This window comes from Mirounga angustirostris, unplaced genomic scaffold (genome assembly GCF_029215605.1).
Source record: "Mirounga angustirostris isolate CCGP_5_RB_7025 unplaced genomic scaffold, mMirAng1.0.hap1 SCAF_1, whole genome shotgun sequence".
Lineage (NCBI taxonomy): Eukaryota > Metazoa > Chordata > Mammalia > Carnivora > Phocidae > Mirounga > Mirounga angustirostris.
Genome location: NW_026991709.1, coordinates 209,152,427 through 209,168,978, shown reverse-complemented (window position 1 = coordinate 209,168,978; position 16,552 = coordinate 209,152,427). Strand labels below are relative to the sequence as shown.

Sequence of the window (16,552 nt, the reverse complement as noted above, 5' to 3'; positions counted from 1 at the left end):
ATTACTGCTTTAAAGTGCATTTCATGGATTCTAATATGTAGTTTCGATCGTCACTATTTCTTTGAAATTCTGTAATTTCAGTTTGTATTTCCCCTTTCATTCAGGAGTTAATAGAGGTTTTTAAATTCCGGTACAAGAGGTTTTTGTTTTTGTTTTTGTTTTCATTTTTGTTCGTAAATTCTAGGTTTATTGTATGTTGAGTTTCTGCAGTTTGGATATAATAGGCCTAGATGGAGGGTATTAATCCTGCTTGATGATCTCTCAGTTTTCTGGATCTGTGGTTTGGTGTCTAATTTTGGAAAATTCTCATCTGTTATTACTTAAAATATTCTGTTGTTTTCTCTTATTCTCCCCCCTCCCTCAGTATTCCCATAACACATATGTTAACGCTTTTTGTAAATTGTCCCATGGTTCTTGGATATTTTGTTTGTCTTTTTCATTCTCCTTTCTCTCTCTCTCTCTCTCTCTCTTTGCATTTGTGTTTTAGAAGTTTCTGTTGAAGCATCTACAAGTTCTTTCTCAGCCAGGTTCAGTCTGCCACACCCATCAAGGACAATCTTCATTTCTGTTGCAGTGTTTTTGATTTCTGGCATTTCCTTTTGATTCTTAGAGTTTTCATTTCTCAGCTTACATTACTCATTTGTTCTTGCATGTTTGCTTTTTCCATTAGAACATGTAGCATATTAACCGTAGTTATTTTAGATTCCTGGTCTGAGCATTCCAGAATCTCTGCCGTAACTGAGTCTGGTTCTGATGCTTGCTTATCTCATGTTAGACTGTTCTTACTTGCCTTTTAACGAGCCTTGCAATTTTTTTTTTTTTTTGAAAGTTTGACATGATGTGTTAGGTAAAAGGATCAGCAGTAATAGGCCCTCAGTGTGTTTTAGTTTTTCTGGCTAGAGGTTAGTCTGTGTTCATGGGGTGCTGTAGCTATTGTGTGAAAGGCCGGAGTTTCCTCTGGTGTCCCTGTTTCCTTTGGGTTCTTCTAGAGATTCCTTAAATCTGGGCTGAGACTAGCAACTCTTCTAACTGGAGTCTCCTTCATACAGGAGCCAAGAAGATCCTTCTCTTCAGTTTTAAGCAACAAGAGTTCCTTTATGTTTGTTTTTAGCCCATTGCTACTTTTCTGAATTCAGGATAAAAGCTGATTTTTTTTTTTTTAAAGCCTACCAGTTACTCCTTGAGAATAAAATAAATAGATATGCTTCCTAAAAATAAGTTCCAGCCTTGGGCCTTTGATAATTGTTTTGACGTAATTTTTTAAAAGAGTTTCTCTACCTTATCCAAGAAGAGGGCAGGTTTGACTACTTTACACAGATTAACCTGCTGTCTTCCACACACCAGCTTGTCATTTGCCTACAGGAGACACGGGAGGAGAGTGCTCACCTGCTGGGAACAGACCCCTGTGTCAGGTGCTTACACTGTGGCGGATCCGTTTGGCTGACGGTGCATGACGCAGAGGGGTGCGCAGTCCTGGGCCTGCGTCCTCCGCTTGCCTTCCTGAAATCCCTGCACCCTCCCATCCCACTTGCAATGCCTCCATGCAGATGAGTGTGTGAGCCGTGGTGGCACTTGCATATCTGTGAGCAGAGGCGCTCAACGTCCCACAGGCCTCGGTGAAAGTTTTCCCAGGCTCGTTAGAGAAGAGCAGTGATTGACTGGCATTTGCCTAGGTCTGGGGGAAGAAAAAACGTGTAACCTAGAGGCCAGGCCCCGGGGAGAGGAGAGAACTTTCTCTGCATTGATGAAAATGCGGCTGTCTTTAATTAGGAGCCTTGGGAATCCAGCTCAGCTACGCTCTCTGTGCAGTCCCTCCATCACATCAATTAACACGAGTAGAAGGAAACTCAATTCCCAGCGACACCTAAGTGGCCTGGAACTCTTGCGTCTCATTGCACTTCCTTGCCATTGTCAGGACAAACATCGTCTTGTACAAGATCTCTCTGGAGGGGGCCCTCTAATTACTCTTACCCAGTCTCCATGTCTCACTCTAGCTTTCTGTGCTTTGGGTTTTTCCAATAGGAACCAGCCCTATCCTCTAATGTTTGGGTAACTCCAGTCCACTCAGGTTACCCTCCAAGGAGCCAACAAATATCAGTGAAGTGCCTCACACTGAATTCGACTTTGAGAAGGGAGACAAGACAAGGTACTGTCTTCAAGGAAATCAAGGTCTAGGAGGAGAGATATGTAAACAGATCGCTCGTGTGGGCAGTTAGTCCATTCAGGAAGTCCCAAGGAGGGTATATTGACAACGAAAGCCACATAGAGGTGATGCAAGCTAAGTGTAGATGGCTTATGTATAGTGTTCGTGATCAGAATTGAATAAACATGCCAATCCCAGGTGCAAAGGCACAGACAAAAATCACATTCTCTGACAGGTAACAGAATTCTCTTTGAAATGGTAGATAAAGCCAGAGGGGTAACGTGGGATGGATTACATAATACACAACGTATGCATCAACATTTTATATATCAGTCTCAAACATTAATTGGAAGTTGATGGAAATCCACTGATGTTTGATGAGATTTGCAGTTTAGAAAGGTAACCTGGGCCCTTTAGTAGAATGTATTTATATTTGCTGCATAATGAACTACCCAAAACAGTGGTTTAAAACCACCACCATATGGTTTATTGTTGGTTGACAGTTTGGGCTGTGCCTGGCGAGGCTCCCTCGTGTCTGCCATGGGCTTCCAGTTTGGCTTGTCAGCGCCTTCACTCAAGACGTCCTCCTCCTACAATCCAGACAAGGCCTGTATCTGCCCTGCCAGAGCATTCCAGAAGATCAAGAGCTCCCCCGTGCAAGTTTTGGTCAAGTCCCTGTTTGTGCCATCTTTGTCTGCACCCCATTGACCAGGGCAATCACATGGCTGGGCCCAGAGCGGAGGGGGAGGGGGAATGGGAATCAGTCACCTAGAAGGGGTGTGGGTACAGGAAAGGGAAGAAATGGTGGCCATTTCTGGAGTCTCCACAGAGCCAGTGTTCTAATTGCAAGAGTCCAAATGAGAGGGCGCCTGGATGGCTTCGTCGGTTAAGCATCTGCCTTCAGCTCGGGTTCTGGGATGGAGTCCCGAGGCGGGCTCCCTGCTCAGCTGGGGGATCTGCCTCTCTCTCTACCCCTGCCCCCTGCTCGTTCTCTCTCTTTCTCTCACTCTCTTAAATAAAATTTTAAAAAAGTCCAAATGAGAGAACAGCTTTATAGAGATACAACTGACATATAATGAGCCGCACATGCTTGAACAATTTGATAAGTTTTGGCCTTGTGTACAGAACTCAAGGTGGAGGTTCTCGTGCCCTCTGGTGGAAGATGCAGGGATCTGAGCGGGCACTTGTTTGGAGTGCTTTGTTTGGACTCTAAGGCTAGAGTCACATGTGGAAACAGCACGTGGTGTAAAGGCACGGAAACAAAGTGTGCTGGAATGGGAGAAAATTCGGCTTACCAGTGAGAAGCTGATCAGCTCGGGAGACCAAAGCACAGTCTTTTATGAGATTGAAATTCTTTGTACAGCTGCCAAGACCCTGGCAATAAGCAGCTCCTATCTGAAGGGCCTCAAAAACCATAAATCTGGCTAATTCCCTTGTCTCCTGTGAACTTCTGGTGCAGAGTAAACCCTGCAAGCTCTGATCACTGGCTCCATGTTTCTGTACCTTTAAGTCCTGATGGAGGCAGGTGAAAGCAGCACTTTCCAGCCAGGTTCTACCGGAGGCCCACCATTCATTTGTGTTTTTAGAGACATTAGAGCCTTTATATCTCTTTTCTGGGCATTGGAAATGATAGGTGTTGTCTATGGATGGCATCCTATCTGGTTGGTTGGTAGAAGTCCCTTTTTAGTAGAGAAGTATGAATCAGTTGGATGACAGTGGCCTTTGATCCTATGTTTTCTTTTCCTGGGTGTGTCTCCAGTCGTTTCCAATGGGATTTATGATAAGTTTAGGCAATAGTCCTTGATGGAGTTGGGTTTGGCCACTAGATGGGACAAGGGGGGGTGGTCCACATCCCTGAGACAAGGCCATAGAGACTCAGCCAACTTTGTACAAAAGAACCTCTTAGCCCTTCAGCTGGTGGGAGAAAGTGCACCTTATTGGCTGTCGGGACATCCGTCCTGCCTCAGACCTAAGGAGGACAGAGCTCCTCCAAGAAGGGAGGTCAGCAGGTGGAGAGATATGTCTTTCCCCCAAAGGAATCCACTTGGAGACGGAATTCATAGGAATGTCTCACCTCAGAGATCAGAAGACATTTTCAGATAATACAGTCACAGTGATTTCTGTGAATTCGCAGTGTCTGCTGCTATTCCCCTTTTTACAAAGTGGAGAGAATAGCATCTGCTTCCTCAAGGTGGTTGTAAAGATGAACTGAGTTAACACATGTAGGTGCTGGACTAATGGCCTGACATACTGTGAGCACCAAACAGTCAATTTAAACAAGTATTTACTGAGATGTTCCACACACTTGGCATTGGAGTTAAAGCAGATAATAGGGACAGACAAGTTTCTTTTCCCCTGGGGTTTTGAGATCACTGAATGTGTTCATCTGTTTACTCAACAAATGTACACTGGTGCTTCCATTCCTGACCTATAGCCTCCTGCATGCAAACACTCTTGACTAGAGGCCAGTATCTTGGGTCCATTCTATCCTGGGCCTTAGGAAAACTAGGGTCTTCCCCTCTCACTTCATATTTCCCACATTTTTCCTTTCTTTGACTCCTTTGTGTCATGACAGGCCAGGTGGTTCTCATCCAGGAGAGATTTTGCCCCTAGGGGACATTTAGCAATGTCTGGAGACATTTTTTATCTTTATGACTAGGGTTGGGGAGGACGCCACTAGTATCTAGTGTATAGAGGCCACAGAAACTGCTAAACATCCTACAACACATAGGACAGCCTCCACCACAAAGAGTAATCTGGACCCAAATGTCAACAGTACCCAGGTTGAAAAGCCCTGTGGTAGAGTAATAATTTCTATAATAAGCACTAAGTGGGAGACAGAAGGCAATCAGATACTGTTCCAGGCTCATTAGGATGGTCCTGTCCTCTTGGCTTCATCTAATTCTGCCCAGGTCTCCAGGGAAGGAGTTTCATGGAAAGGTTGGAAGCTAAGACCTTATTGCACTGAAAAAAGTGATTTTTGTTTGAGAGGCAGTCGGTTTGTATTACACCCTCAGACATCTGCTGGGAAGAATGCAGCTAGGCACAGCTTTCCAAGGGGCAGGATCCTGCCAATAGATCTAACTTGTTGGCACAAGATGGGGACACAAATAAAGAAATGGTGTGCTTATAAATACGGTGCCCACTGTTTTGTGAGAATCTCTATATAAAGACAACACTAGTTTTCTATAATCACCCCAACAGTTATTTACAAATGAAGAATTTGAGGTTGCTTAGAGGCAGAGAGTAAATATCCTAGTAAATGGTAAAGTTAGGATTCAAACATTGGAATCTGCCTGAGCCCAAATCTAGTGACCACCAAGAGGGTTCAACAGTCCTCAAATCGGCCTTAGACACTTTTTGCTCTCAGTTCAAGAGATCTACCCATTCTACCCAGGCTAGCTCAACCAGTATAAAGGATGCTTTGCCCTCTCAGTTCCTTATTATAGGGAGTCTCTGTCTGGGGCCACTTCCTGTTCTAATCCTTAATCTCTAGGTTCAGGAAAGTTCTCTCCTGGTCTGTGCAGATCTGACCTCCAGTGGTGGTGCTCTTGGGGCTGTTCAGAGGGCTCAGCTTTGAACAGAACCCCTCTCCTATGTGGCTTCCTTGGTGCCCTGAGTCAGCTCTGGAGATGGACCCAGCTCCATCTAAACCCATAGCCTCTTCAATCCTCTCTAGTCAGTTTTTCCAAATCTGTCCTGCTGGTAATGGATCCCTCCCCTGTATGGTCCCCCTCGCTCCTTGGCAGCGCAAGCTATTGTAGTTAATAAGGTTAAAGGGATGATGACTGTTCACAATCTCTGCACCTTTTAGTGGCCAACATAGACCTTGGTGGCCCTCATGGCTCATGATGGCTACACATACTGAATGCTTATGCCAGACACTGGTCTGAGTGCTCTTATGCATAATATTTGATCCCCACCAGAACTCTTCAAGAAATGTATTGTCATCATTATTACAGATAAGGGCAAAGAGGCACAGAGAAGTAACTTGTATAAGATCGCACCATTGTGAATAATGGCAGATTTGCACCCAGAACCCTCTTAGTCACTGTGCTCTGCTGTCCCTCAAAATATGGCAAGTGCTATGAAATCTGGACTGGTAGGGGGTTGTTGGTCAGGGTAGGCCCCTGAAGAGCTGACGGTTTTGATTTGAAGCCTGGTTTTGAGAAGGAGCCAGGCACGTGAAGATTTGGCAAAGTGTGTGCCAGGCAAGGAAGATAGCAAGTAGATTGCTTCTTATATGGATCAACGAAGGCCAGGATTTTCTTTCACTTAAAATAGACACTGCCATGAGTTTCCTAAGGAAGCTTCTTATTAACATCCTAAGTATAGGTCAATGGCCACCACCAAACCAAGATTTAGTAAGTAAAGTTTTATGGGGTGAGGTAGGTCAGTATGACCCCGTCCAGATAGGTAATGGTTTCCACACTGAGACCAAGGAAACCCATGGTCCAGCATTCATAGTGCTAGAAGCTAGAACATAACTGAGAAGGGTAAAGTTGAGTCAGTAACGTGAAACACTTGTCACTCCTGCCCCCCTTTTCCCCAATGCACTCCTCGATTTGCTTTCTCCTCCCTTGATGCTTACAGGAGTCTGTGTCCTTGAAATAGTGTGTTTTCATGAGAAGTTTAGTTATTGGTTGACCATTCTTTTTCTTGGATGGACGATAAGACTTTTGGTGTGCTACCTCAAGTCTGTCTTCGGTTCAGGGATGTTTTTCTTCTAGTAAATCATGAATATTATTTATGTTCTGTCTTCAGATTACATATTCAGGAACACCAGTTATCAGCATCTTGGATCTCTGTTGTCTGTCCTTAGCTTTGGTTATCTCACTGAGAGTAAGCTCCTCTCCTGAAAAGTCTCCTCAGAGCCCTTTTCATGTCCCTGTTCCTCAGACTGTAGATGAAGGGGTTCAGCATGGGGGTGACCACTGTGTACATCACTGAGCCTATTGAGCCCTTTCTGAAGGGATGCATTGTTCCAGAAGTGAGGTAGACCCCAAGGCCTACACCATAGAACAAGGAGACAACCAAGAGGTGAGACCCACAGGTGGAAAAGGCTTTATACTTCCCTGCAACAGAGGAAATGCCCATTATGCAGGAGATAATTCTAGAATAAGAAAAAAGGATCCCAGTCAAGGGAATAACAACACCCAGCAGGCCAGTTACCAAATACAGCAGGATGTCATTGGCAAGGGTGTCAGAGCAGGCAAGCTTGAGGATCTGAGTAAGTGCACAGAAGAAGTGGGGGATTTCTGTCTCCTTGCAGAAGGACACCCTCAAAAACATCAAGCTTTGCAACAAAGAATGTCAGGCAGATTAACCAAGAAAGCAGGAGCAGGAGACCGCAAAGGTGAAGGTGAAGGTTCATAATGACCGTGTAGTGCAAGGGGTGACAGATGGCCACAAACCGATCATAGGCCATCACCGTCAGGAACGAATTATCTAGTCCAGCAAAAATCATGAAAAAATACATCTGGGTAATGCAGCCTTCATACGTGATGGTGTTGCTCCATGTCTGGATGTTCACTAGCATCTTGAGGACAGTGATAGAAGGGAAACCTATGTCAGGGAGGGACAGGTTGGAGAGGAAGAAGTACATGGGGGTGTGGAGGTGAGAGTCAGAGCTGATGGCCAGGATGATGAGCAGGTTCCCAAGCACAGTGACCAGGAACATGGACAGGAACAGCCCAAAGAGGAGGGGCTGCGAGTCCATATCTTCTGAAAGTCCCAGAAGGATGAATTTTAAAACCACTGTTTGGTTCCCTGCTTCCATATGACTTATGGAAATTGCCTGGAAAGAGGCAAGAATAATGTTAAAACAATGACAAAACAAGAGCGTGCCATACATTTCAAACTCATGAGGTCTTATGTCTTACCTAAGAGTCGTGATTTCTTTGGTTGACCAAACGGTCTTCAGTAACACCTTCCCCTTCCTGTTTGTATCACTACTACCAGGATCACCTCTTTAAAATGAATGTCCCAGGGCACCCAGTAGGCTTAGTCAGCAGAACATGGGTCTCTTGATCTCGGGGTTATGAGTTTGAGCCCCACGTTGGGTGTGGAGATTGCTTAAAAATAAAATCGGAAAAAAAATAAAGAGGCTCCTGGGTGGCTCAGTCGGTTAAGCATCTGCCTTCGGCTCAGGTCATGATCTCAGGGTCCTGGGATCACGCCCTGCATCAGGCTCCCTGCTCAGTGGGGAGCCTGCTTCTTCTGCCTGCCACTTTCCCTGCTCATTCTCTCTCTCTCTCTCTCAAATAAATAAATAAAATCTTTAAAAAATAAAATAAAAAATATAATGAATGTCCCACACAATGCGGGGGTCTCCTCTGCATCATCCCCAACTCATGGTTGTTCCACCTCTGCTATATAATTCCTATAAGAGGACCACTAGCCTCATGAGCATCTCCATTCTGCTTTGTATCTGTGGTCTCTTCAAGTCCAGGGAAACAGAAGGGGGAGATCATTGGGACTTGAAGAATTTAGTGATATTTTTTGTTCTCATGACGCTTACCAGTGTCTGTCTGGTATCTTATCAGTATCTAGGAACAGCACATTCTCTGTCTGAAGTTTGAGTCAGAGAAGGATGCTGTGCGAAGATTTTATAGATAATTCTTTCATTATTATAGTAACTCCTACATTGCTGTCCCAGTTTGTCCCTCTCTCACCATCATAATGATCAAGGTACCATAATATGCTTCAATTCCAAAGACTAAATCAGACACCCTCCCCCCCCCACCCAAACCATACATTCTAATTATATCCTGCAAGTTCGTATTGTAGTTCCTTCCATTTCTTTAGGTTAGGACAACTATGCCTTTTCTATTTCATTTTCATTTCATATCCCAAGCACTTAACACAGTACCTGGTGCTCTCTATATATTTTGGTTGAGAGAGTGACAGAAGAAATTTTCAGGGTATAGTAGAGACAATTCCCTATCGTAAAATCCTTTAACCAGGAAGAGACACCATTTATCATAAAGGCTTTTCAACTCTCATAAAGGGAATGAGAGCCCTACCTTTTATTTCACCCTGTTAAAAAAAAAAGAAGTCTTAGTTTACATTTGAATATTAGGTCTCTGTGACAGGAGGGAGTTTCTAAACTCAGAGACAGTTGTCTTCAATTTTATATACATTTAAGAAAAGGTGGGAGTGCCTGGGTGGCTCAGTCATTAAGCGTCTGCCTTCAGCTCAGGTCATGATCTCAGGTCCTGGGATCAAGCCCCGCATCGGGCTCCCTGCTCGGCGGGGAGTCTGCTTCTCCCTCTCCCACTCTCCCTGCTTGTGTTCCCTCTCTCGCTGTGTCTCTCTCTGTCAAATAAATAAAATCTTTAAAAAAAAAAAGAAGAAGAAGAAGAAAAGGTGTATGCAAAGTTCCTAAGCAGAATAGTTAAAGATTACAAAGAATTAGATCAGTTGTTTAAAGTATATACAATAAATCATGTGTTCATCAATAATTCCAAATGACAGGTTGCCTGGGTGGCTCAGTCGGTTGAGCATCTGCCCCTTCAGCTCAGGTCATGATCCTGGGGTCCCAGGATCGAGCCCCGTGTTGGGCTCCCTGCTCGGCGGGGAGTCTGCTTCTCCCTCTGCCCCTCATCCCTCACCCCACTCATGCTCTCTCTCAAGTAAATAAAATCTTTTTTAAAAAAATAATACCGGGCGCCTGGGTGGCTCAGATCGTTAAGCGTCTGCCTTCTGCTCAGGTCATGATCCCAGGGTCCTGGGATCGAGTCCCGCATCGGGCTCTCTGCTCCTTGGGAGCCTGCTTCTCCCTCTGCCTCTCTCTCTCTGTCTCTCATGAATAAATAAATAAAATCTTTAAAAAATAATAATAATAATACCAAATGACATCAAAAGGCAAATTAGAGTCTGAGAGAGGGAAATTTTATAAGGAAATATAGAAGTGCAGTTTAATATATTGGAAAGCTTTTAAAAACAGAACTTATTAAACTCAACACCCAAAAAACAACCCAGTTAAAAAATGGGCAGAAGACATGAATAGACATTTTTCCGAAGAAGACATCCAGATGTCCAACAGACACATGAAGAGATGCTCAACATCACTCATCATCATGGAAATACAAATCAAGACTGCAATGAGATATCACCTCACACCTGTCAGACTGAGTAAAATCAACAACACAGGAAACATCAGGTGTTGGTGAGGATGTGGAAAAAGGGGAACCCTCTTGCTCTGTTGGTGGGAATGCAAACTGGTGCAGCCCCTCTGGGAAACAGGATGGAGTTTCCTCAAAAAGTTAAAAATAGGGGCACCTGGGTGGCTCAGTCGTTAAGCATCTGCCTTCGGCTCAGGTCATGATCCCAGGGTCCCGGGATCAAGTCCCACATCAGGCTCCCTGCTCCACGGGAAGCCTGCTTCTCCCTCTCCCACTACCCCTGCTTGTGTTCCCTCTCTTGCTGTGTCTCTCTCTGTCAAATAAATACATAAATAATCTTTTTTTTTTAAGTTAAAAATAGAGCTACCCTATGATCCAGCAGTTGCACCACTAGGTATTTACCCAAAGGATACAAAAATATTGATTCAAAGGGACACATGCACCCTGATGTTTATAGCAGCATTATCAACAATAGCCAAATTATGGAAAGAGCCTGAATGTCCATTGGCTGATGAATGGATAAAGAAGATGTGGTATATACATACAATGGAATATTACTCAGACATAAAAAGAATGAAATCTTGCCATTTGCAATGACGTGGATGGATGGAGCTAGAGTGTATTATACTAAGGGAAATGTCAGGCAGGGAAATAAATACCATATGATTTCACTCATATGTGGAATTTAAGAAACAAAACAGATGAACATGGGGAGGAAGAAAAGAGAGGCAAACCATAAAACAGACTCTTAACTATAGAGAACAAACTGAGGAGGGTGGGGGGATAGGCTAAATGGGTGATGGGCATTAAGGAGGGCACTCGTGGTGAGCACTGAGTGTTGTATGCAAATGATGAACCACTAAATTCTACACTTGATCTTAGCCAAAAGGCCGAGAAGCGATGAACCACTAAATTCTAAACCTAAAACTAGTATTACACTGTATGTTAATGGGAATTTAAATAAAAATGTGAAACTACAAAATAAAAAAATAAAAGCAGTAAGAAAACAGTAAGAAAAAACAAACAAGTTATATCGGTCAAAAAAGAGTTAAGTATGAGACTGTTGATAACATTGCTGTTTATGGCTCTCTGGAATCACTGTAGAGTATCCTGTTCGATCACACTATTTAGAATATTGGTATTGGAGTTTTGCTGTTGGAGTATAATGTTTATAGCAGTGACATGTTGGAACCTAAATAGGACAGTCGAGAAACCTTAACTAACATGACAAAGTGTCCGTGTTACAATGTTAAGTAGAAAGAACAGAATGGGGGCGCCTGGGTGGCTCAGTTGGTTAAGCGACTGCCTTCGGCTCAGGTCATGATCCTGGAGTCCCGGGATCGAGTCCCGCATGGGGCTCCCTGCTCGGCAGGGAGCCTGCTTCTCCCTCTGACCCTCCCCCCTCTCATGTGCTCTCTGTCTCTCTCATTCTCTCTGTCTCAAATAAATAAATAAATAAATCTTTAAAAAAAAAAAAAGAACAGAATGAAACGGGAAGAATAGAGAGACGTTCACATAGAACAGTGGCCGTCTGGAGGTGAACTGTGATGGAAATTCATCAGAGTGTCCACCTTGCTTTTACTGAGAGGTGAGAGTGTAAGTGCCTATTTTCTTTCTTTCTTTTTTTTTTCCTTTTTCTACATTTTCTTAATTTTCCACAATGAGCATATATTACTTTGTGATTATTTAAAAAACTATGGAGAAATATATTCATGTATTTGAACAGATTTCAGGGTGGCCCCTTTTTCTCCCTGTTCCCCTGGGCAGCTCAGAAACACAGTAATCCCTGAATAAAAGATAGCATGAGCCATTATGCCAGGTGGAGAGAGGGAATGGTGTTTGGAAAAGGGAAGAAAAGGGAAAGCAGGAGTAAAAGAAGCAAAACTTCAGAGATGAAACAAGGGGAAGAAGCTATAAAATAAGTCAGGATTCTCCAGAAACACAGAACCAACAGATCTGTGACCTGTATGTACAGTTTGAGCCCGAAGGCCTGAGAACCAGAGCTGATGGCTTGGTTCCAGTCTGAAGCCTGGCAGGCTTGAGTTCCTAGAAGAGCTGATATTTCAGTTCCAGTCTGGAAGCAGGGGCAAGCCAGCCTGAAGGCAGTCAGGCAGAAAGAATGATCTCTTACTTAGCCTTTTTCTTCTCTGCAGGCCTGCAGTGGATCTAATGAGGCCTCCCCACATCAGAGAGGGCAATCCGCTTCACTCAGTCCAGGGGTCCAAATGTTAATCTCCTCCAGGAACACCCTCACACACACATACACCCAGAACTGACCAGATATTTACCATCACAGAAGCGTATGGATTATATCTGGTGATTTCAACTAAAAGGTAGCAGCCTGCAGAACTAAAACGCTCTCCACCTGGCTGCAATATCAATGAGTCTCATTATGAATTTGGAGTAATGTCCACCGCCTGCAGGCCACTGATGGAAGGCAGACATGCTGATGACTCCAGCAAAGCGTTGGAGAGCCTTGCTTTGATTCTGAGTATGTGCTGGTGGGGTTGGGGGTGGGGGTGGTGATGTATGTGTGGCAGGCATGCAGAATGAAAGATCCGATTTAGGGCAGATTTTTCAGATGTGAGAAGAGTATAATCAGCTTAGATGACAAATGGGGATTTGATTGCTTCAGGACTCCATGGATCGTAGGAAGACAAATGAGAGGAACTTTGCTAGTGGGAGCATCTGAGACCCTCCATGCAGTTGGACATGGAGAGTCAGGAATGGGTGAGGATGTCTGTGCAACAAGACTTATACATGAGGGGCACCTGAGGGGCTCAGTTTTAAGCATCTGCCTTTGGCTCAGGTCATGATCTCAGGGTCCTGGGATCGAGCCCCGCATCGGGCTCCCTGCTCCGCAGGAAGCCTGCTTCTCCCTCTCCCACTCCCCCTGCTTGTGTTCCCTCTCTCGCTGTGTCTCTCTCTGTCAAATAAATAAAATCTTAAAAAAAAAAAAAAAAAAAAAACCCAGGGGCACCTGAATGGCTCAGTCATTAAACATCTGCCTTCAGCTCAGGTCATGATCTCAGGGTCCTGGGATCGAGCCCCGCATCGGGCTCCCTGCTCCGCGGGAAGCCTGCTTCTCCCTCTCCCACTCCCCCTGCTTGTGTTCCCTCTCTCGCTGTCTCTCTCTCTGTCAAATAAATAAATAAAATCTTAAAAAAAAAAAAAAAAAGACTTATACATGAAGATCGGTATTTAAGGAGAATCTGGCTCTTTGGTATCAAAATGGCAACGTAAACTTTCACTGGACACCTTCACTCGCCAGTGGGGCTTTAATTCAGGTCCTCGTAGCTCATCTGGGCTACACATAGACTGGCACCCTCCTAGCCCCTTATGCAGGAGAGGTCAGGGTGGTTCCCACCTCATCATTGTTCACATCTTTTAAAAGTCACTCAGTGGCTCAGTATCCCTCCAGAGAAAGGTCCAAACTCCACTCCCTCCGTGGTCTGGCCCCTGTCTTCCTTCTCTGGCCTCATCACCCATTCCATCAACCCCCTCCTGTCTTTTGACCCGCCCTTTGTATGAAGGAGGAAATTGCCCAAAACTTTTAAGTTACTCAAAAGAATGGCTGCATTTCTTTTGAACATTACATCGAAGTGTTGCTAAAAAGGCCAACTTATTTCGCACATTTTCTGGGGGAATATTCCTTTGTTTGCTTGAGACCTAGATTCTGTGACATCAGTGCTAACAAGTAGGAGATTAATAAACTTCAAGTGATTTTTGTCCGGTAGAGATGCAAATTGTTTCTGTTCAGCTAAGAAGATCACCCCAAAGGTTATTGTTCATTGCCCTGTGGGACAATCAATCTCTGTCTGGTAAAAAAGGTAACCCCAAAAGCTACAGTTTTTCAAAAAAAATTTTCTAAAGATTTTATTTGAGAGAGAGACTGCGCACACAAGTAGGTGGGAGGGGCAGAAGGAGAGGGAGACGCAGACTCCCTGCCGAGTAGGGAGCCAGCCGTGGGGCTTGATCTCAGGACCCTGAGATCATGACCTGAGCCAACACTTTTTTTTTTAAGGATTTTATTTATTTATTTGAGAGAGAGAATGAGAGAGAGAGAGAGAGCATGAGAGAGGGGAGGGTCAGAGGGAGAAGCAGACTCCCTGCTGAGCAGGGAGCCCGATGCGGGACTCGATCCCGGGACTCCAGGATCACGACCTGAGCCGAAGGCAGTTGCTCAACCAACTGAGCCACCCAGGCGCCCCCTGAGCCAACACTTAACCAACTGAGCTACCCAGGTGCCTCCAAAGCTACAGTTTTATTTTTCCCGTATCTTTGCATCCAACTTGGAAAACTCATTTCATTATTCCTTTCCTATCTGTGTAAATCCCTGTTCCTCAAATGCTCTGCAAACTAGCTTTACTGTCCTGGCTCCCTCATTAATAAACTAGTCTCTGACATAGACTCACCATATATCTGTATGAGAGTCACATTTTTATCTATCAGAAAATAATGCATTGACGTCAGATCCTTGACATTTCTTACAATTCTTGGTACATCCTATGCTGTTTTGTAGCTCTGGACCTTTGCATTTAGCGTCCCCTGGAGTCCTCTTCCTCCCTATTCACCTGGAAAAGTCCTATCCCTCCTCTCACGTTCTGTCCTGAAATCTTGATTGACACCCCCCAGGAAGCGCTGACCACTCTCTCTTTGCACCTCCTCTGTGCCTTGTAGAAACTGGTGCATGCATGTGTTTGCTCCTGAGGCTTTCATCCCCCTGGGGAGCAACACATTGTAGTTACCTCCTTATATGCAGTACCTAGCTCAGTGTTAGGCACAAGGGAGATGCTCTCTACATGTGGAAAGTTCCCTCTAGAAAATAAAAGGGAGGGATGTTCAAGTGGGTGAAGAGGGAGTTCTGAGGGGGAGACCTAGAACCATCAGGCAGGGAAAGGAGAGCAGAGCTAGAGATGAGGTAAGGACATGAGGTGCAGTGGGGCTTGGAGAGCCCCGTCCAGAGCCAGGGATTTCACTTGATTGGGGCGGGCTTTTCATCCCTCCGCATCCCTACCTTTGTGCCAGGAAAGCATGCAAGTGAAAGCTTTGGCCCGCCCTCTTACCTCTTTGCCAAAGCAGTTTCTGAGCAATGCTAAGGCATCACAATGGAATTGCTGAAGATTTGGGCTCTGTTACATTAGCTTCTCCCAATGGAAGACAAATAAGGGCAGAAAAGCAGGGACCAATAGCTAAGCATCGGGGCCCAGGGCCAGAATGACACCCGGTGTGGCCCCAGGGTATTTCCTTCTGACACGGGAGAGGCGAGGTTGAGGTGAAGGGCACAGGAGGGTTCTTTGGGGCTGAGTTCCCTCACTTCTCATTAAATAAATTGCCGTTTTGATTATCTGTTTCTGGAGACTCCCCACCCCCTGTCAAGGGTCAGGGAGGTGATCTTTTCTGCCCTGTCTACCCAGTGGGAGCAGAGTTGGAGGCCCATGTAGGATCCGCACGCCCCCCCCCCACACACAACATACACGCATATCCTCCAGCCCCACCCCTAAGTCCCCACTGGCACATTTTCTTCCTAAAATATTCCTCTCCCCTTGGGCGTAGCCTCCAGGGTACACAGCTTCCCTTAGGGAATTTCTCACTCCATCTCATTTCTCTACAAATCTAAGGATCAAAAAACATCTTTGGTCAAGTCTTTTTTTTTTTTTTAAGATTTTATTTATTTATTCATGAGAGACACAGAGAGAGAAGCAGAGACAGAGAGAGAAGCAGGCTCCCTGTGGGACTCATCCTAGGACTCTGGGAATCATGACCTGAGCCAAAGGCAGACGCTTAACAACTGAGCCACCCAGGCGCCCCAGAATCATTCTTTTAAATGTTTTTTTCCAGTATGATCTCATTCATATAAAGGCCCAAAATGGACAAATCAAAACTCTGGTGATGGACATCAGAATAGCAATAATCTTTGATCGCTTCTCGGCCTTTTGGCTAAGATCAAGTGCAACAATCTTTGGGGAGTAATGTATGATATTTCTGGGGTGCTGGTAACGTTCTGTAGCTTAATCTGGTTGGCAGTTATGTAAGTATGTCCACCATGAACATTTCATCAAGCTGTATATACATATGATTTGTTTACTTTTCTGTTTGTTATATTTTAATGAAAACATTCACTTGAAAAATTTCCAGGATACATCCTTAGGTCCAGCATCTCCTCTTCAGCAGCAGAATCATTATTCCTAGACAGATTTCAAGGATAATTTTGATTGCATTCCTTAGTAATAACAAGATGCAGTTGATAGCTAATTTTTGTAACGGGACAACACATGTAGGC

At 44.6% G+C, this 16,552-nt stretch overlaps 1 protein-coding gene across 1 annotated transcript; it reads right to left on the bottom strand.

The window, feature by feature from the left end:
• Positions 1-6,976: 6,976 nt before the first annotated feature.
• Positions 6,977-8,011, bottom strand: LOC123863066 (olfactory receptor 7D4-like). The gene is given in 2 exon segments (XM_045902241.2): positions 6,977-7,451; positions 7,453-8,011. Coding segments are annotated over 2 exon segments (1,020 nt in total). The 5' UTR covers positions 7,998-8,011.
• Between the last annotated feature and the right edge of the window lie 8,541 nt (positions 8,012-16,552).